The 22609-nt window shown below is 43.6% G+C and overlaps 1 protein-coding gene across 1 annotated transcript in view; it reads right to left on the bottom strand.

Annotated features, from left to right (window-relative positions):
* Nucleotides 1-22609, bottom strand: part of DNAH7 (dynein axonemal heavy chain 7) — a 707015-nt gene that overhangs the window by 57813 nt on the left and 626593 nt on the right. The window contains exon 56 of the mRNA XM_033944671.1: nucleotides 14762-14899. Coding sequence (XP_033800562.1) covers nucleotides 14762-14899 — 138 coding nt within the window. The remainder of the gene's footprint in view (nucleotides 1-14761; nucleotides 14900-22609) is intronic.

Genomic DNA, 22609 nt, shown 5'->3' with positions numbered 1-22609 from the left:
AAAGAGTCTCAGAATGGCTCTTAATAGCACAGAACATATTCCACATTGTAATTATATGACAATGTTCTTTAAAAATAAGATTACTTTCTTGACTGTTTTGTTTTCAAATAGTTCACAAGATATATAAGGAAAGGAGTCTGTGGAAAGGGTAAGGAAAGGGAGAATGTTCGTAGATTCAGCAAATCCCTACCACATATAAAAGGCAATTCTATAAGGTAGAACCAAAATTCAGATGCCAATAGTGCGCCTGGTGTATAGAATATATTAGCATTTGTGTGCATAATTGGCAGTTACTTCTGTAAGTGCTAGGCACTGTTTTATAAATGTGTCAGGTGCCATTGACTTGTGTTCGAGTCCTAGTGATTCGATAATGATATCAAGTTTTCGTGCCAGAATACAGAAGTAGATTGCTGGGCCTTTCTTCTGCGCAGTATAAATTCAATGCTGTTGCCGTTGTCACATTAAATGCGATCCTCTGCCGCCAATACTGCCCATCTGCTGCTGCCCAGATGGGTGGTTCATTGTCAGTCCGACATCTCCGTTCAAAACTGTCCACCTTGGGAGGCCCTGCTAGTAGTGAAACTACCAATGGCGTAGTTTTCAGCTTCACAGATGTGCAAGCCCCAGTGGCATGACAAGCCCATAGGCCTAAATCATCTAGTGCCCAACTGTTGAGGTGTACACATGGGTGGAGCAGGGGCATGACATGGGTGTGTCACCAAATGATGCACACAAATTATAGAATACTAACATTCGTTTGCACTGCAAGGTGCATTTAAACACTCCCATGTATGCCAGTCATTGGCCTGTCTTAAGGAGGCATGCTTAACTTTTGGCATGCTAATGTAGCTTAGTGCTGATATTCCATAATGGCTTAGGTGTACTCTTTAGCCATTACAGAACTAGTACCAATTGTGACCTTTTTGTGGCACCTAAAATGAGGCAGCAGTTTCTAAAATTGCCACTATGTAGGGTCATGAAATGGTTAACTGTTGTTTAAAATATTGCTCTGGCCTACATAGCTGAAGAAAGTTTACAATCTATTGACTTCATCTGCCTAAAATGTATGTCCCTGCCTTACCACATTGTAAGCTAAATAGATAAGAGTTTGAGCCATGATGTACCCTGCCCTTCTGTACATTTAACATTTAGAACTGTAAGAGTTAGATAAGTGACCTGCTAGTGTGAGCTTAGGACCAATAATAATTGTAGAAAGTTATAGAAGTAACAAATGAAAATTGTAGTTTTTGCATATATTAGTTTGCGAAAAGGGCATAAAAGTCAGTGTATTTCCTGTTTCTGACACTCTAGTAGGCAGGCTATTAACTGCACTAGAGTCCGGTATACCATAATAAATCTCTTGTACTTTCTTCACGCCTCTGACTTTGTGTGTCCAAGTGACCTTTCAACTATACAATCTGTATTTCATTCAGTTTAGTTGATATTTTCTGAATTGGCATCTGCAGAGGTGAGTATAATGATCCACATAATAGTAAGGGTCTATGTACTTTGGATCCATACCAGGCCTATGTGTACGTAATCAATTGGCTGACCTTTCTCATAAATTTTTCTTTAAAGCAGGTATCCTATGGTTTTTGGTTTAATATGCTTGATGCACGGCTTTTCTTATCCAGATTTTTTTTTTAGTCAGCAGTTTTAATACCTACTTTAAAGAAACAAAAAAATAATATCATGTGTTGTGATAATTAATGACTAATCTCTAATGCCAAGTTGCTAGAATCTGCAGTTGCAAAGCAGCTGAATGCTTTTTTGGAAATATATCTTTTATTTAATCAATCAAAATTAGGTTTTGGACAGCTCTTCAATTCAGAATCTATCTAGCTGGCATTGTTGGATTCCTCTCAGCGGAGGTGATAGAGACAAAGATTGAATTCAAGAAAGCATGGGACAAGCACAGGAAAGTACCTGAAGAAAGAGCTGTTAGGATGGGAGGACATAAGAGAAGTGGAAAGACAGTGGTCTAAGCTGAAAGGAGTGATAAAAATGGCTACGGACCTTTATGTGAAGAAAATCAATAAAAACAAAAGAAAAAGGAAGCCGATATGGTTCTCCAACCTAGTGGCTGAGAAAATAAAGGCGAAAGAGTTGGCGTTCATGAAATATAAAAAAACCCAAGAAGAGGAGAGCAGAAAAGACTACAGGGTGAAACTGAAAGAAGCCAAGAGAGAGATACGTTTGACGAAGGCACAGGCGGAAGAACAAATGGCTAAAAATGTAAAAAAGGGAGATAAAAATTTTTTCAGATATATTAGTGAAAGGAGGAAGATAAAAAATGGAATTGCTAGGCTAAAAGATGCTGGGAACAAATATGTGGAGAGTGATGAGGAGAAAGCAAATGTGCTAAACAAATACTTCTGTTCTGTGTTCACAGAAGAAAATCCTGGAGAAGGACCGAGATTGTCCGGCAAAGTTACACGAGAAAATGGAGTAGATTCTGCGCCGTTCACGGAGGAGGGTGTTTATGAGCAACTTGAAAAACTGAAGGTGGACAAAGCGATGGGACCAGACGGGATCCATCCCAGGATACTAAGGGAGCTCAGAGAGGTTCTGGCGAGTCCTATTAAAGACTTGTTCAACAAATCTCTGGAGACGGGAGTGATTCCTGGGGATTGGAGGAGAGCGGATGTGGTCCCTATTCATAAAAGTGGTCACAGGGATGAAGCAGGAAACTACAGGCCGGTGAGCCTCACTTCAGTTGTTGGAAAAATAATGGAAGTGTTGCTGAAAGAAAGGATAGTGTATTTCCTTGAATCTAATGGGTTACAGGATCCGAGGCAACATGGCTTTACAAAAGGTAAATCGTGCCAAACGAACCTGATTGAATTTTTTGATTGGGTGACCAGAGAGCTGGATCGAGGACATATGCTAGATGTAATTTATTTGGATTTCAGCAAAGCCTTTGATACAGTTCCTCATAGGAGGCTGTTGAACAAACTTGAAGGGCTGAAGTTAGGACACAAAGTGGTGAACTGGGTCAGAAACTGGCTGTCGGACAGACGCCAGAGGGTGGTGGTTAATGGAAGTCGCTCGAAGGAAGGAAAGGTGACTAGTGGAGTCCCTCAGGGTTCGGTGCTGGGGCCAATCCTGTTCAATATGTATGTAAGTGACATTGCTGAAGGGTTAGAAGGAAAAGTGTGCCTTTTTGCAGATGATACCAAGATTTGTAACAGAGTAGACACCGAAGAGGGAGTGGAAAATATGAAAAAGGATCTGCAAAAGTTAGAGGAATGGTCTAATGCCTGGCAACTAAAATTCAATGCAAAGAAATGCAGAGTAATGCATTTGGGGATTAATAATAGGAAGGAACCGTATATGCTGGGAGGAGAGAAGCTGATATGCACGGACGGGGAGAGGGACCTTGGGGTGATAGTGTCCGAAGATCTAAAGGCGAAAAAACAGTGTGACAAGGCAGTGGCTGCTGCCAGAAGGATTCTGGGCTGTATAAAGAGAGGCGTAGTCAGTAGAAGAAAGAAGGTGTTGATGCCCCTGTACAGGTCATTGGTGAGGCCCCACTTGGAGTATTGTGTTCAGTTTTGGAGACCGTATCTGGCGAAAGACGTAAGAAGACTTGAGGCGGTCCAGAGGAGGGCGACGAAAATGATAGGAGGCTTGCACCAGAAGACATATGAGGAGAGACTGGAAGCCCTGAATATGTATACCCTAGAGGAAAGGAGAGACAGGGGAGATATGATTCAGACGTTCAAATACTTAAAGGGTATTAACGTAGAACAAAATCTTTTCCAGAGAAAGGAAAATGGTAAAACCAGAGGACATAATTTGAGGTTGAGGGGTGGTAGATTCAGGGGCAATGTTAGGAAATTCTACTTTACGGAGAGGGTGGTGGATGCCTGGAATGCGCTCCCGAGAGAGGTGGTGGAGAGTAAAACTGTGACTGAGTTCAAAGAAGCGTGGGATGAACACAGAAGATTTAAAATCAGAAAATAATATTAAAGATTGAAATAGGCCAGTTACTGGGCAGACTTGTACGGTCTGTGTCTGTGTATGGCCGTTTGGAGGAGGATGGGCAGGGGAGGGCTTCAATGGCTGGGAGGGTGTAGATGGGCTGGAGTAAGTCTTAACAGAGATTTCGGCAGTTGGAACCCAAGCACAGTACCGGGTAAAGCTTTGGATTCTCGCCCAGAAATAGCTAAGAAGAAAAAAAAAAAAAAAAAAAATTTAAATTGAATCAGGTTGGGCAGACTGGATGGACCATTCGGGTCTTTATCTGCCGTCATCTACTATGTTACTATGATCTCTAAGGAAGATGAAGAGATAGTAGATGGCATGAATAGGCAGATTGGACAAGATTGGTCTCCACAAAAGTAGAAATAAGGAAGAAGTAGGGAATTACAGGCCGGTAAGTCTGACTTCTGTGGTAAGCAAATTAATAGAAACAGTTTTAAAACAGAGAATGGTCAAGTTTCTGGAATCCTGTGGATTCACTAGAGATAGGTCTTGTCAAACAAATCTGACCAATTTTTTTGACTGGGTAACCAGAGAATTGGATAGACGATGTGCGATAAATGTGGTGTATTTGGAAGGAATTTAGGATGAGTGCAGAGAATCATCTTATCACGGTGAAATACTTTATATGGTGAGTTGGAAATCAATGCTTGAAGTTCACTGACTTGATGAGCAGAAGTGACAGCGACCAAGAAAACCACTTTCCAAGTGAGGAACTTGAGATGAGTAGACACTAATGGCTCAAATGGAGGCTTTGCAAGAACTACATTAAGATCCCACACAACTGGAAGAGGTTTCAGCAGAAGTTTGGAGTTAACCTCGAAACCAGAGGATGATCTGCCAGAGGTTTATTATCGACAGGAGTATGAACAGCACTAATAACACTGAGATGGACTCTAACCAAAGTGGTTAATGAGGCCAGAAGTGGAAATATGGAGAAGGTAATCAAGAACTGAAGGAAGTGAAGAGGATGAAGGTTCTGGTGATGAAGAGAGCACCAGGAGGTAAAACATGTCCATTTCTGTTGATAGCATTACTGTGTAGATAGTTTTCTGGATGCAGCAATAATGGCTTGAACAGGATCAAAGGGATGAAGTCTGTTAAAGTTACACTGAAAGGTACCAAGCTGTCAAGTGCAGAGACAGTAGATTGGGATGTAACATGGATCCATGACTCTGTGTGAGGAAAGATCTGCAGTGGAATTGCATCCTTGACAATCAGCTGAAGTAGAAGGGAAAACCAAGCTTGTCTGGGCCACCGAGGAGCTATCAGGATCATGGTAGGTGACTCTTGAATTTGACCAAGGTTTTCAGAATGAGAGGGATTGATGGAAATACATAAAGGAATTTGTTCAACCAATCGAGATGTTGCGGAGAGTATTGTCTGGAGCAAAATTGAGGCAATTTGTGATTGAGGGGAGATGCAAAGAGGTCTATCTGTGAAATTCCCCATAACAAGAAAATGTGACAGATTACTTTGGAGTTTAGAGATCACTCGTGAGGCCAAAGAAATCTTCTGAGCTTTTTGGTCAAGAGATTCTGATTCCCTTGGACATAGATAGCCTTTAGAAATATATTGCAAGGAACTTCCCAATTCTAGATGTGTTGGGCTTCTTGACAAAGAAGAAGAGAGCCTGTACTGCCCTGTTTGTTGATTGTCTGTTCGGATTAGTACAACTTGGTTGGACAGAGCATTTTGAAAAGTTATGAGAGCTTTTCAAATGGCTTTCAATTCCAGCAAATTGATGTGTAATGATTTCTCTTGCAAATTCCAATAACCTTATGTCTTGAGGCCATGCATCTGTTGTGAGAACTTTTTGATGTGGAGGATCCTGGAAAATGAGACCCTTGGGAAGATTGATTGGATTCATCCACCACTCAAGAGATTTTTGAAGTGGTGAAGTAATCTTGATCTTCTTGGATAAGGGGTTGAAGGCCTGAAATCACTGAGAAGCCAGAAACCACTAAAGCACCCTGAGATGTAGGCAAGCACATGGGGTAATGTGGACTGTGGATGCCATGTGGCCTGTGAGTTGCATCATCTGTCTGGCTGGCAGTGTTTTCACAGTGGAGACTTCATTGCAAAGATGAATTATATTATCTTGTCTCTGTAGAGGAAGATAAGCTTGTAACTGGTATCTAGTATGGCTCCTATAAATTGGAGATGTTGAGAGGGTTGTAGTTGAGACTTTGGAAAATTGACTTCGAACCCCAGCTGTTGGAAGAAACTCTATGGTCATTTTTGTTGTTAAGCAAACTGCCTGAGGAGATATGGCTTCGGTCAGCCAATTGTCCACATAAGGAAACACTTGGAGACCATAAGTTCACAGTGTTGCTGCCACGACCATCAGACATTTTATGAAAACTCTTGGAGAGGACGCCAGGCTGAAAGGAAGAACATTGTATTGATAATGTTGATGAGCTATTTGGAATCAAAGAAACTTCCTGTGGTCTGGATGAATAGAAATGTGTGTATAAGCCTCTTTGAGATCTAGAGAGCATAGCCATTCATTTTGATCTAGAAGGGGATATAATGTTGCCAGAGATAATATGCAAAACTTTTGTCTGATGCGATACTTGTTGAGATTTCAGAGGTCGAGAATTGGACAAATACCTCCCATCTTCTTTGGAATTTTGAAATACCTAAAGTAAAAAACAAGCAGAGGGACCAGCCACCACTATCGGGAGCCCATCAACCCGATCATGCCGGGTGTCTGCGCTCCGCCCCCCCCCCCCCCTCCCGCAGTCCGCTGGGGAGAATCAACTGCCTGCTTTCTTTTAAAAACAAGCAGAGGGACCAGCCACCACTATCGGGAGCCCATCAACCCGATCCTTCCGGGTGTCTGAGCTCCGCCCCCCCCACAGTCCGCTGGGAAGAATCAACTGCCTGCTTTCTTTTAAAAACAAGCAGTGGGACCAGCCACCACTATCGGGAGCCCATCAACCCGATCCTTCCGGGTGTCTGAGCTCCGCCCCCCCACCCCCCCCCCGCAGTCCGCTGGGGAGAATCAACTGCCTGCTTTCTTTTTAAAACAAGCAGAGGGACCAGCCACCACTATCGGGAGACCATCGACCCGATCCTGCCGAGTATCTGTGCTCTGCCCAATAACTACCTGCTTTTTATTTCCAAGCAGCGGGATCAGCCATCGCCACTACAGAGAGCCCATCGACCTGATCCTGCGATTAAGAACTGCCTGCCTGCATATGTAACTGCTAGGCATATGTTACCATCAGAGTCATACAATTGCTAGATGAAAATTTAACCACTAGATGTATGTGTAATTAGTGAAGTCTTGAATTAGGACTACTTAGGAATTTTTGAGGCATATGTTATCATCAGAGACACAAATAGCTGTTAAATGCATGAGTAACTGATAGCTGCATGTGTAATTACTAGAGACTTGTCGTAGAACTGCTTAAGATCTATATCTCTTTGGACCACCTTCAAAACCTACACCAATCCAGTCAACAACCATACAAACAATAACTCAAGAATTTACAGGGAAACCATTACACTTCTGTGCTAGGAAGAAATCTCCTCCTGATTTTCCTGATCTGTCTGCTAATTGGTAACATTGAAGATGTTAACTCCCTCCACCCACAATCAGAATCAATCAACTACTCGAATGGTCCATCCAGTCTGCCCAACCTGATTCAATTTAAATTTTTTTTTTTTTTTATTAAATTTAATTTTTTTTAATTTTTCTTCTTAGCTAGTATCTTGTAATGGTTCACAAGGAATCAATACAAAAGAGCTATTCAACCTGATCACAAATTTATTTGACACCGCTCGCTACACCACACCCACACACAACTCTAAGTTACCCTCTGCAAATGACTTAGCACTACACTTCGATTTGAAAATTAAAAACCTTAGAATTCATTGTTCAACAAACGATCTTAGTGATCATCCGATACCTATCACCCAAGGAAATGATACACCGGCAGACATGATCTGGAGCTCCTTTCAAGATTTAGAGTGGAACAATTACAACAGACTATATAACAAATATTCATACCCCCCAGAAATCATGAAAGCGGCACCTTTAGTATTTAAACTATCGTTGATGCAATATTTGGCTCATAACCTAAAAACTGGGAAGTTCCTCTCTAATAATGGTCACATAATAATAACCCCAATTCTAAAAAATCGAAAAGAATCTTCAGCTATAATATCCAACTACAGGCCAGTAGCATCCATTCCGTTTATTGTAAAAATTATGGAGGGATTGGTACACACCCAACTGATGGATTATCTGGATCAGTTCTCTCTCCTACATGAAACTCAATCCGGTTTTAGACCGTTATTCAGTACTGAGACAGTAATTGTGGCTATTTTAGACAATCTGCGCCTACTGTTTAGTAAGGGCCTTAATGCCCTGGTTATGCAATTCGATATGAGTTCTGCCTTTGATCTAGTAGACAACGGGAAACTTCTGCAATGCCTAGACGCCATTGGTATCAGGGAAGAGGTGCTGAATTGGTTCCGTGGCTTCCTTATCAAGTACGTTTTAATTATGAACTTTCAGATACCTGGAGCAATCCATCCGGTGTGCCACAAGGGTCTCCGCTATCTCCATTGCTCTTCAACGTCTACATGTCCTCACTAGGCACGCAGCTAACCCAGTTAGGGATAAAACTATTTACTTATGCAGATGATTTTACGATCATCATCCCATTCATTAATTCTATCTCTGAAACTATTCCTAAAGCTTCAGAAGCCATAAACGTGATGGAGCACTGGATGACAACCTTTAGGCTCAAACTTAATTCAGAAAAGTCAACTTTCTTCGCCACATCCGCTTGACACCAAATCACCACTATGTATCAATAATCTTAATTACCCTATCCAACCTACCATAAAGATACTAGGTGTAACTTTGGATCAGTGCCTAACCATGAGAAACCAGATGGACTCCTTGATCAGAAAGGGATTTTTCACTCTCTGGAAACTCAAATCCATTAAAGCTTATTTCGATACAGCGGCATTCAGAACCCTAGTCCAATCCCTCGTACTGAGTCTGTTTGACTATTGTAACATCGCCTATTTAGCAATTTCCCAAAAGAACATGCAGCGTTAACAATTGATGCAAAATGCAGCAGTCAAACTGATCTTTGGGCTGAGGAAGTTTGACCACGTGACACCCTACTACTGGCAGCTGCATTGGCTGCCAATGGAGGCGCGCGTAAAGTTTAAATTTGCCTGCTTCTGCTTCAAAGCACTACACGGACTTGCCCCTAAATATATAACTGACCTTTTCATCTTCTCAGCCAACAGACACAAGAGAAGCTCACATTCTAATTTCGTTTCCCCCCCCCAGTGAGAGGTTGTAAACTGAAAAAACACCATGAACATCTTCTCTCGCACCAAGCAGCATCATGGGGTAAAGAACTAGAACAATTGCTTTCGCCCACTACTTATGAGGAATTTAGGAAACGTCTGAAAACACACCTGTTCCTAAAGTATCTAGACAACTGATCCTCTCTTCTCTCTCCCCTCTATAGCGATTAACTTGTTCTATTGATCACTCTCTCCTCAAAAATGGATTTCCTGTCCTATTAACCCTCTTTCTTCCTCTCCTCTTAAACTCAATCAATTTGTACCTTTGCTTAATCTTTGTAAACCGCATAGAACTTCACGGTATTGCGGTATATAAACTGTTATTATTATTAAAGTAAAACCCTTGATTTTTCTGGGTAGTTCTGAATAGAGGAACTTCCTTTATGGCACTGAGTTCAAGTAAAGCGTCTATTTCCTGAAACATAGAAACATGATGGCAGATAAAGGCCAATTGCCCATCTAGTCTGCCCATCCCCAGTAACCATTATCTCTTTCTCTCTCCGAGAGATCCCATGTACCTATCCCAAGCCCTTTTGAATTCAGACACAGTCTCTGTCTCTACCACCTCTTCTGGGAGACTGTTCCATGCATCTATCACCCTTTCTGTAAAAACTATTTCCTTAGATTACTCCAGAGCCTATCACCTCTTAATTTCATCCTATGCCCTCTCATTGCAGATTTTCCTTTCAAATGAAAGAGACTCGACTCATGTGCATTTACATTACGTAGGTATTTAAACGTCTCTATCATATCTCCCCTCTCCCACCTTTTCTCCAAAGTATACAGATTGAGATCTTTAAGTCTGTTCCCATATGCCTTATGATGAAGACCACATATATTTTAGTAGTCTTCCTCTAGACCAACTCTATCCTTTTTATATCTTTTTGAAGGTGTGGCCTCCAGAATTGTACACAATATTCTAAACTAGTCTTATAGCCCATTACATTAATGGGTGCTAGAATATATGTATGTGTCTGTCTTTATTTCTTTCTCTCTCTCTCCTTAGCCGCTTTCTGTATTTCTGTCTTTCTTTCTGTCTTTCTTTTTCCTCGGCTGTCCACTACTACCCATTGCCTGTTCCCCCTGTCCATTCTCCCTTCCTTTTACCTCCTCTTTGTCCACCACCACCCCTTCACTGCTCTCCTTATCCAGCAGCAGCCCTTCTCCCTTTGTTTTACCTCCCCCCTGTCCAGCAGCACCTCTTTCCTTCTCCCCCTGTCCATCAGCACCTCTTTCCTGCTCCCCCTGTCCAGCAGTAGGCCTCCCTTCCTTTTTCTTCTCCCTCCTCCTTCTTATCCCTATGATACACTTACCTTGCTCTGCCCCCCTCCTCCTTCTTATCCCTATGATACACTTACCTTGCTCTGCCCCTGATCAGAGGTTCCCTTTGCCGACAGCAGCCTCAAGGTCCACCCAGTTGCACCCATTGGGAAAGTTCTCTCTGCCGCATCTCGCACCCCTCCTGACACGACTTCCTTTTTCCGACCTGACTGCCGCTGCCGAAGATAAATTTAAAGGTAGGACCGGATGGGACGCTGGACCGTGGTGGTGGATTTAGAGCCAGAGAGCCTCTCTCGATCCCCGCCTGCATGTAAGGGAGCCTGAGATGGCAATACCGCGAGAGAGGAGCCTGCATGGACCGAACAGCCCGAGCCCTGACCATCCACTTCCCCTCTCCCTCCCCAGCTGGAAATCACCTGTGAAAAAAAAATAAAAATCCGCTGCCAAGATGGTGATCTAGGGCGTACCCACAGGCAGCTCCTTTCCCTTCCCATTCCTGACGGCAGCCGCACGGACCGAACAGCCCAGGCCCCAACCATCTGCTTCCCCGCCCCAGCTGGAAATCACCTTCAGAGGCGTGGAAAAAAAAGCCGCCGCCGAGATGGTAATTGCAAGTGTTCCAGAGCCGGCAAGCCCACTGCGAGCTTGTTTAACTTTCCGGTGGCTCCTCTCACGATCGCCGCCTTCTCCGATGCAGGAGTGGCTCGTGAGAGGAGCCGCTGCAGCGTCTTTTAAGTTAAAAAGAAACTTCGGCCGGTAGGCCGTATTGCATGAGGTGGAGAGCAGGGAGGCTTGTCTGGCGCGCAAGCGCACTCCTACTGCCACAGCCCGACAGATCAGATCTCAGGGAACAAGAGGTGAGAGTGCGCATGCGCGCTTAGCATTTTATTATTATAGATGAGGTTTCACCAGAGTCTTATACAGGGGCATCAATAACTCCTTTTTCCTACTGGCCATACCTCTACCTATGCATCCTAGCATCCTTCTAGCTTTCGCCGTCACCTTTTCAACTTGTTTGGCTACCTTAAGATCATCACATACAATCACACCTAAGTCCTGCTCATCTATCATGCAAATAAGTTCTTCACCCCCTAAACTGTACCGTTCCCTCGGGTTATTACAGCCCAAATGTATGACCTTGCATTTCTTAGCATTAAATTTTAGTTGCCAAATTTCAGACCATTCTTCAAGCTTCGCCAGATTTTTCTTCCTCTTATTCACACCATCCGATGTGTCTACTCTGTTGCAGATTTTAGTATCATCTGCAAAGAGGCAAATCTTACCCGACAACCCTTCAGCAATATCGTTTATAAAAATGTTAAAAAGAACAGGCCCAAGAACAGAACCTTGAGGCACACCACTGGTAACATCCCTTTCCTCACACCAATCTCCATTGATCACTACTCTCTGTCGCCTTCCACTCAACCAGTTCTTAACACAGCCCGTCACTTTGGGACCACTCCTGAGGGCACTCAGTTTATTTATTAGATATATATGTGGAACACTGTCAAAGGCTTTGCTAAAATCTAAACACACCACATCTAGCACACATCCTCTATCTAATTCTCTGGTCACCCAGTCAAAGAAATTGAAGCAGGGATGTCTGCTGAGATATAAGAAAGGACTTCCTTGGAGGGTAGTTTGGAGGAATAGATTCAAAATGAAGAGAGTACCCCTCCTTTATGATTTTTAAGACACATGTATCGTTGGTAACACTGTGCAACAAATTTTAACTTTTTTTCTGGGGCAAGAAGAAAATGATGTTTACCGTATTTTCGCGGATATAACGCGCACCCGTGTAAAACGCGCACACGGGTATAGCGCACAGAAACCACACTTGTATGTACGGAAACTTTTGTATACAGCGCTCATGGGTATACCACGCATGCTGCCCGACTCTCCTCTGGCCACCCCGACTCTCCTTTCGCCCTCCCCGACTCTCCTCTGGTTGCCCCGACTCACCGTTCACCCGCCCTGACTTTCGGTGCACTGCCCCGCCTCTCCGTGCGCTGTCCCGACTCTCCGTTCACCTGCCCTGACTTTCCGTGCACTGCCCCGCCTCTCCGTGCGCTGTCCCGACACTACATTACGGGCAGGAGGGATCCCAGGCCCTCCTGCCCTCGACGCAAACCCCCCTCCCCCCCAACGACCGCCCCCCCCAAGAACCTCCGACCGCCCCCCCAGCCGACCCGCGATCCCCCTGGCGACCCCCACGACCCCCCCACCCCCCTTCCCCGTACCTTTGGTAGTTGGCCGGACAGACGGGAGCCAAACCCACCTGTCCGGCAGGCAGCCAACGAAGGAATGAGGCCGGATTGGCCAATCCATCCTAAAGCTCCGCCTACTGGTGGGGCCTAAGGCGCGTGGGCCAATCAGAATAGGCCCTGGAGCCTTAGGTCCCACCTGGGGGCGTGGCCTGAGGCACATGGTTGGGTTGGGCCCATGTGCCTCAGGCCGCGCCCCCAGGTGGGACCTAAGGCTCCAGGGCCTATTCTGATTGGCCCACGCGCCTTAGGCCCCACCAGTAGGCGGAGCTTTAGGATGGATGGGCCAATCTGGCCTCATTCCTTCGTTGGCTGCCTGCTGGACAGGCGGGTTTGGCTCCCGTCTGTCCGGCCAACTACCAAAGGTACGGGGAAGGGGGGTGGGGGGGTCGTGGGGGTCGCTAGGGGGATCGCGGGTCGGCTGGGGGGGCGGTCGGAGGTTCTTGGGGGGGGGCGGTCGTTGGGGGGAGGGGGGTTTGCATCGAGGGCAGGAGGGCCTAGGATCCCTCCTGCCCGTAATGTAGTGCGAGGTGGGGGTAGGGGGTCGCCGTGGCCAGGAGGGTTTGGGCTCCCTCCTGGCCCGATATTGTTGGGGAGTCGGCGGTCCTTCGGGGTGGGGGTGCGAGCGGTGGGGGTGCGAGCGTCCTTCCGGATGATGAATCGGGCGTCGGGCGGGGTGTGAAATATGTAAAAAAAATTTTGTATACCGCGCTCAGGCATATAACGCGCGAAGGGTATGCGCGGTACGTAAAAACGCGTATAACGCGCGCGTTATATCCGCGAAAATACGGTACTTTATAGAATTTGACCTCCTGTGTATGAAAATAGCCTGTTTTCTCCTATCATGTTTAGTTTTTGAGCAAATCACAAATATTTATAGCATGAGAAGTTATAATGTAACACATTGTGCCAATTTAAGAGTTCCTATAAATATTATTTTTTAGAATCGTTTTGATGTTGAAGTGCATTTATAAATGAGATTAGGAGCATCTCTAATTAATGTCCAACAGTAATCAGCCAGCATTAATGAATTCCATCTGCCCTGATATCATTTCTCCATTGTAGCAATGTCTTGGTGAAACCATTCCTAGTGCTCATCACTAACACTACCAAGATTTTTGGGAGAAAATCCAGATGCGAGTGTAGAAAATCAATTTTTAGTTTTAATATTTCAGGATTGTTATAACATTTATTCCAAGCATTAGAAAATATAGCAAAAATGTTAATTTTTGCATTATAATGCTCTTTTGCCAAAAATCAGAGGTTTATACCAAAAAATTAAGGTCAGTTTTGAATTCAGCCCTGCTCTTCCCCCCCCCACCCCTTCCCCATGCCATGAGCACACTTTCCCTCCTCCCATATCTCTTTAACTCTTCTCTGGCGTGAGCAGCATCTTCAACCTACTGTCCAAGTCAACCTCGGCTCTCTCTCTGACATCACTTCCTGGTCCTGTGACCTGAAGTGGCTTCAGAGGGAGAGCCGAGGCCAGTGCGAGCAGCAAGTTGGAGACGTTGCTCACACTGGCGAAGAGCGAAAGAGGTATGGGGGGTGGAGAGAAGAGTGCCTGCAACCCCCCCCCCCCCGAAGATGGCGCCTCTGGTGGTCTGCTTCCTCCTTCCCCCGCTACACCACTGCTCACCAGTTAAGTGTTACTGAATCTGCTTTCAGCCCACATAGCATGGTTTAACCTTATACAAAAATGTTTCTCATACAGGTACAGTTTGAGGAAAATGCTTTGCTGATTCGGACAATAATGCTTTTTGAACTTGGCCTTCAGATCAATTCAAAGCAAAATTTCATTATTTCAGTAAATACTGATGGCAGAATATAATAACTGTTTGTTGGAAATAAAATTTACATCCTCACTAGTGATATTTTCATGGTCTATGTACCTGAGTAAGAAGAATGTTGTCAAACAACAGCTGAGTTTCTGATTGATCCTTAGTGATATCTGCATTAGAATTCATACCAAAGATTTCTGGAGCAGGGTTCAATGGAAGGGTCTTCGTATATTCAATGTAGTCATTGTACTGAAATGATAGGTAGTAGGATAAAACATAAATTATAATAAAAATAAGAAGGGACATTTATTTAAGGGACATTCATAAGGTCTTTTACTGTAGAGGGGCATTTTCGATATGACTTTTAAATCTGAGTTTAGATGCTTTGCAGAAAACATCCAAAAATCTAGTAGTGAACATGACCATTATTAAAATAGGAAATCTCTATCTTTTGGTTTCAAACTGGTCTTTTCCTAGAAGTTTTTTTTCCTCAGTGTGTCTATCTTTTTGAACCATTTCTGGAAAAAAAAATCTATTCAAATGAAAAACACACAAAAACCAGACATTGGGACCTAGGAGGAGGCAGCATTCTTAGAAGAATGGCCACAAAGACATCCTAGCAGAACAGTGGTGCACCCTAGGGGGCACTGCAGTGAACATCACATAAAAAGTCCCAGGTACACATCTAACCATAACCTTCTAACATTATGTGGGGAGTCCTCCAAAGCTTACCCCAAACCTACTGTAGCCAACTGTATACCTCCCCAATACATCTCTTATGACATAGCTCTTATGTCTGCAGGTGTCACCTATAAGTAGGTACAGTAGGTTTTTGATGAGTTCTCATACTTTCCACCACAAGTGTACTATTGTAGGATATGGGCCTGGGTCCCCTTCTCTATAGTCCACTAGAATGATCACTATGTTGCTCTAGGAAACTGCTTGCTGCACTAATAGGACTGCTCTAATAGGGCTGAAACTGTATACTATGTCATTCACATCATTGGGGAGTGGGAAAGGGTCAATGACCACTGGGGAGTTTGTCTCAGTTTTCTTGGATGATAGCTGCCATAGCTCAATAAGCTGTTATATTCCTTAGGCATACTGCAAATAGTGGTACTCAATCTCTGATTACCCATATAAACATAAAGACCCTAATTCTATAGGAGTGCAAGGGCCAATAATAAGTTATAAAACTGCGCCTACTGGTGCCTAAACTGATCTTAAATATCAGTAGGCATTGAAATCATAGGCGCACTCCATTTATGCCAGGGTTTTCTTGGCCTAAATGAGTACGTCTAAGTTTGGTGCCTAAGTTAAAACACACCTAAAATTCAACCACAATCTGCCCCAAGCATACCTACTTTCTGGTAGGCCCATTGGAGCAGATGCCTATCTCAAAGTACCTTCTATCTAATTAATTGCAATTTTCAATTAACAGAACCAATTAAAGCTTTTTAAATAATTAAGTTAGGCACCTAAATAAGAACATTAGAATAGCCTTATTGGGTCAGACCAATGGTCCATCCAGCCCAGTATCCCGTCTTCATGGAGGCCATGTCTTTCTCAATAACAACCTTTGAACTTTTCCTCCAGGAAATTGTCTAAACCCTTCTTATAAACCGCCTAGAATTCTTTTTGATTAAGGCGGTATAGAAAAATAAAGTTATTTTATGTATGTTATGTTATGTAGCTTTGCTATCCGCACTTACCACAAACTTTGGCAATGTGTTCTAGAGTGTAACTATTCTCTGACTGAAAAAATATTTCCTCCTATTGGTCCCTAGTAGCTGGCCAAAACCCAAGGAGTAGCAACATTCCATGCTTCCAATCCAGTGCAAGCAGTGGCTTCCCCCATGTCTGTCTCAATAGTAGACTATGGACGTTTCCTCTAAGAACTTGTCCAAACCTTTTTCAAAACTAGCTATATTAACCGCTCTTACTATATCCTCTGGCAATACATTCCAGAGCTTAACTATTCTCTGAGTGAAAAATATTTCCTCCTATTGGTTTTCCAAGCTGAAGAGCCCAAACCTCTTTAGTCTCTCCTCATATGAGAGGAGTTCAATCCCCTTTATCATCTTGGTCGCTCTACTTTAAACCTTTTCTAGTGCCTCTATATATTTTTTGAGATACAGAGACCAGAGCTGAGTGCAAAAATAATTCCTAGCATCTTTTTGCTTTTTTGGCTGCCGCCACACATTGGGTGGAAGGTCTCAGCATATTGTCTACAATGACACCCAGATATTTTTCTTGAACGCTGACTCCCAAGGTGGATCCTAGCAACCGGTAACTATGATTTTTCCCCTGATCAGCTGAGCCAGCAGGACTCCCAGAAGCTTTAGTTTTGTGTGAGTTCTGCTTTTTCAGCTGATTGGGAATTCCCATGTTGTGATCAACTAAAGCCAAGGAGATCCCTTGGCAAAGATAGGAGGCTGTCTATTTTTGCGATCAGATAGATGGGATTCTCTAACCAGCGTCAGTTAGAGAATCGGGAGGGGGGGGGGGATAAGACCTCTGCTTTTTTTAGGTACATGCTATTCTGTATAGAATGCCAGTACACATTTCTCAGCCACTTCTTAGTTGTCTGCTGAGACCGGCATCCTATACAGAATCAGGCCCTTGATGTTTGAAAAGTTTCAGCATCAGTTATATTCTATACTTTTTGTTATCATTCCTGTGGAATTAGGTAAAAGTTATATTTTTGTAGTTGAGGTGGTGAGATAAAGGTGTCCCAAATAGCATGTGTCTTGGAAAGAGGTAAGGTCACATGCCAGTGTAGCACATGCAATGAAATAGCTATAGCTTCATCATCTGTGTCCCTCCAAATGGGGACATCATTGATGTATCATAGGGGATATTCTAAAAGTACACAAGCCATGCACAGAAGAACCTCAACAATAGTAATGCAACAAAATATTTGAATGAAGGTCTACAATGGTGCCAGCTGGGATAACCCTATGTGCACATGCCAATCTAATGCTGTATGTGAAACTGCAAAGTCCAACTGTGCAGCATATCACATGGTCTAGGAAATAGGGAGGTGGCAGGATAAGGCCACCAACAGAGTAAGAAGCTCAACATACCTCAAGCCAGGTGCAATCCTTGTCATATAGTGGGGTTATGACAGTCATATGTAACTCATTGCATCTGTGTGTGTGTGTGGGGGGGGGGGGGGAGCATGTAAAGGGAACAGGACATAATACATGAAATTCAGAAAACATATTTTAAAAAGGTACTTATTCTGTTCATGCTCCGAGGAGAAAATAGCGCAAGAGGCCAAAAATTTCAAGCCCTTTTTTAGATATGTAAAAGGGAAAAAACCCGCATGGGAGGCGGTGGGACTGCTGGACGACCTGAGAGGAAAAGGGTGCATCAAGGATGACAAACAAATTGCAGACAGACTGAATTCCTTCTTTGCGTCTGTCTTTATAAAATAAGACACCGCAGCAATACCTGACACAGTGAAAGTGTTCAAGGGAGTCATACAGGACAGCCTCACCACAGTAGAAGTGGACTTGGACCAGATTTATCACCAGATCGGCAAACTTAAAAGTGATAAATCTCCTGGACCGGACGGAATTCATCCGAGAGTCCTAAAACAACTGAAATTTGAAATCGGAGAACTATTGCAAAAACTTGCCAACCTGTCAATCAAAACAGGACAGATACCAGATGACTGGAAGATAGCGAACGTCACGCCGATATTTAAAAAAGATATTTAAAAAAGATCGAGAGGAGTGCCAGGCAACTACAGACCTGTTAGCCTCACGTCTCTCCCTGGAAAGAGGTTGAGGCATTGATCAAATATAGCATAGTTCGGCACCTAGACACACACAACCTGATGAGAGCCAGTCAACATGGCTTCAGGAAAGGGAAATCATGTTTTACGAATCTACTTCAATTTTTTGAGACAGTGAACAGACAAATTGATAGTGGAGAACCAGTGGATATTGTATACTTGGAGTTTCAGAAAGCGTTCGACAAGGTTCCACATGTAAGACTTCACAGGAAATTACAAGGCCATGGAATAGAGGGAGATATACTAAGATGGATAGGCAAATGGCTAGAGATCAGAAAACAGAGAGTGAGCATAAATGGGAAGTTCTCAGAATGAGAAAAAGTGACTAGCGGTGTAACCCAAGGCTCAGTACTTGGACCCATCTTTTTTTTTATTTTTTCTATTACTCACTAGCTGATGCCCCGGCATTGCACGGGTATTTAATTATAGCAATAACACTGTAAATGGATTCAAAAAAAGATACTTTATAGTGGTGAAATAAATTATTTTTTTACAGCTTTATAAAAAGTACAATATTCAAATAATAATGTGAAATATTACTAACACAAAACTTGATTATAAACAACATTTTTAGTTTCACCTCCAGGAGCAAGAACATATACATTCTTGGGTGAACCCACCCTTGAGCAAGCAACATAGAGTTGTCCATGGGAAAAACAGGGGGATCTTAAATCCATTCCACAGTATGTAATAGTCTGTCCTTGTGATTTGTTGATTGTGATAGAGAATGCAAGTCTCACTGGAATTTGCAATCTCTTAAACTGAAAAGGAAGATCTTTTGGAATAAGTGGTATCCGCGGGATAAATACGGTTTCACCTTGTCCCTTTCCGGTTAAGATAGTCGCTTCAATTACATTGGACAGTAACCTCTTTACACAAAGCCTTGTGCCATTGCAAAGTTTTGGTGGGTCAAGGTTGCTAAGTAAAATAACTGGATATCCCACAGCTTTTTACATTTTTTCCATTGACATGAATGGGTGAAATAAGATTTTATGTTTGTAGCTCCGCCCACATGTGCAGGTGGGCCGCGAGACCCCCAGAACATATCACCCCAGGTAGTGAGGGATCTGCATATCAAGTTTCGTTCAAATCGGTCCCACAGCTTTTTACATTTTTCCCATTGACTTGAATGGGTGAAATCTGATTTTCTGTTTGTAGCTCCGCCCACGTGTGCAGGTGGGCCGCGAGACACCCAGAACATATCACCCCAGGTAGTGAGGGATCTGCATACCAAGTTTCGTTCAAATCGGTCCCACAGCTTTTTACATTTTTTCCATTGACTTGAATGGGTGAAATCTGATTTTCTGTTTGTAGCTCCGCCCACGTGTGCAGGTGGGCAGCGAGACCCCCAGAACATATCACCCCAGGTAGTGAGGGATCTGCATACCAAGTTTCGTTCAAATCGGTCCCACAGCTTTTTACATTTTTTCCATTGACGTGAATGGGTGAAATCTGATTTTCTGTTTGTAGCTCTGCCCACGTGTGCAGGTGGGCCGCGAGACCTCCAGAACATATCACCCCAGGTAGTGAGGGATCTGAATACCAATTTGCGTTCAAATCGGTCCCACAGCTTTTTACATTTTTTCCATTGACTTGAATGGGTGAAATCAGATTTTCTGTTTGTAGCTCCGCCCACGTGTGCAGGTGGGCCGCGAGACCCACAGAACATATCACCCCAGGTAGTGAGGGATCAGCATACCAAGTTTCGTTCAAATCGGGCAAGCCGTTTTTGCGTTGGCAGCTTTTTACATTTTTTCCATTGACATGAATGGGTGAAATCTGATTTTCTGTTTGTAGCTCCACCCATGTGTGCAGGTGGGCCGCGAGACCCCCAGAACATATCACCCCAGGTAGTGAGGGATCTGCATGCCAAGTTTCGTTCAAATCGGGCAAGCCGTTTTTGCGTTGGCAGCTTTTTACATTTTTCCATTGACATGAATGGGTGAAATCTGATTTTCTGTTTCTAGCTCCGCCCACGTGTGCAGGTGGGCAGCGAGACCCCCAGAACATATCACCCCAGGTAGTGAGGGATCTGCATACCAAGTTTCGTTCAAATCGGTCCCACAGCTTTTTACATTTTTTCCATTGACGTGAATGGGTGAAATCTGATTTTCTGTTTGTAGCTGCGCCCACGTGTGCAGGTGGGCCGCGAGACCTCCAGAACATATCACCCCAGGTAGTGAGGGATCTGAATACCAATTTGCGTTCAAATCGGTCCCACAGCTTTTTACATTTTTTCCATTGACTTGAATGGGTGAAATCAGATTTTCTGTTTGTAGCTCCGCCCACGTGTGCAGGTGGGCCGCGAGACCCACAGAACATATCACCCCAGGTAGTGAGGGATCAGCATACCAAGTTTCGTTCAAATCGGGCAAGCCGTTTTTGCGTTGGCAGCTTTTTACATTTTTTCCATTGACATGAATGGGTGAAATCTGATTTTCTGTTTGTAGCTCCACCCATGTGTGCAGGTGGGCCGCGAGACCCCCAGAACATATCACCCCAGGTAGTGAGGGATCTGCATGCCAAGTTTCGTTCAAATCGGGCAAGCCGTTTTTGCGTTGGCAGCTTTTTACATTTTTTCCATTGACATGAATGGGTGAAATCTGATTTTCTGTTTGTAGCTCCGCCCATGTGTGCAGGTGGGCCGCGAGACCCCCAGAACATATCATCCCAGGTAGTGAGGGATCTGCATACCAAGTTTCGTTCAAATCGGTCAAGCCGTTTTTGCGTGATCGCGGCACATACACACATACACACACACATACACACATATATACCTCCGATTTTATATATATAGATTTAATAGTTACAATATCAGATGATACCAGGAAAAAAAGGATACATACACATAATTAAGAATAATTAAACATATAAACAAAATTTATTTCCAAGCCCACAAACATGGGAAGACACTACTAAATTCAACTACAAAAATAAGAAGAAAATTAAAGAATTGGTTCTTGATTCATCCTTGTGAATCTTAAACCAATCCCTACTATTTATGGGACTATCACATCCTCCAATTTCTCAGAAACATATTTAATAAAGGAAAAAAAACCTCATTTCTGTTCTCGAGCTGATAAAAATTGTTGCAACTGAATAGGATCCCAAAATACATATTCAATGTCTTGTAATTTAACAAAAAAAGAGGCAGTAAAGATCAATCGGTCCTCAAAGAGATTGCTCACTGACCAGTGTAGCGGAGCCGGTACCTGTGCCTTCAGTGTTGCCGGTCTCTGCTCACCTGAACGCAACCTCGACGTGCTTCCTTTAAGTAGGAAGTCCCGCTGGAACACTCTTCATAATTCAGAAAACATAAATGGTACAAAAAATGAGTTCATGGTGCAAAATCAAGGGCTTTATTGTGAATTGGAGTGAGGGAGTCTGTTTTCACGCACAGTCCTGACTCCACAATTATAAGGATAATCCACAAACAAAAAAAATATAGCTGAGTTCAAACAGCAAGGTTCAGCTATCACCTTAATGCAGGTAAGTAAAGTTATAATATAGTCCCCAAAAAGCCTTGTCATCAGATAGTCCAAATAAACATCCAAAAATGCTGCTGCATTAAACTTCACTAGTCTTTCAGCAATATAGCTAGCACTGCTGGTAGTGCTGTAACCAAGCCCTGAAGTTCAGTTGGCTTCTTCCCACTCAGCTTAACTGAACTGATGTGGGGGGGAGGGGAGTAAGTGAATCCACTATTAAACTTTTCTGTAAAACAGAATGCCACGAATGGCCCCACAAACCCATCCAGTTGTACAGTGGATTCTCCCCAAAATACTTCCCTCACACCCTCTCAAGCAGTAACAGTTCTAGCCAGCTTGATCTGGCTGGAAAATTTAAACCACACAAAAAAAAACGTTTCTCTTTTTTTTTTTTTCCTCCTGCTTCACCCTAAGCAGGGCAATCTCATCCAGCACAAGTCTCAAACAACTTATAAATGAAAGCACTCTTTCTAAGCAGTTCCAAACATACACAGTGGGCTAACAAACCCCAAACTTCCCAGCCTGGCCACTTAGCTGCACTCCATTAAGGTGTCTTCAGGCAGACTGGGAGTTTCCAAGAACTCCATAGGTTCTACTGCTGCTAGCTGGTTGTCAGAAAGTTCACCGTCTGGCTCCTGCATTTCACAGTCCTGGGACTCAGGAGCCCAG

Source organism: Geotrypetes seraphini, chromosome 5, assembly GCF_902459505.1.
Source record: "Geotrypetes seraphini chromosome 5, aGeoSer1.1, whole genome shotgun sequence".
NCBI lineage: Eukaryota > Metazoa > Chordata > Amphibia > Gymnophiona > Dermophiidae > Geotrypetes > Geotrypetes seraphini.
The sequence above is the reverse complement of the archived record's forward strand: the minus strand, read 5'-3'. Positions and strand labels throughout refer to the sequence as shown.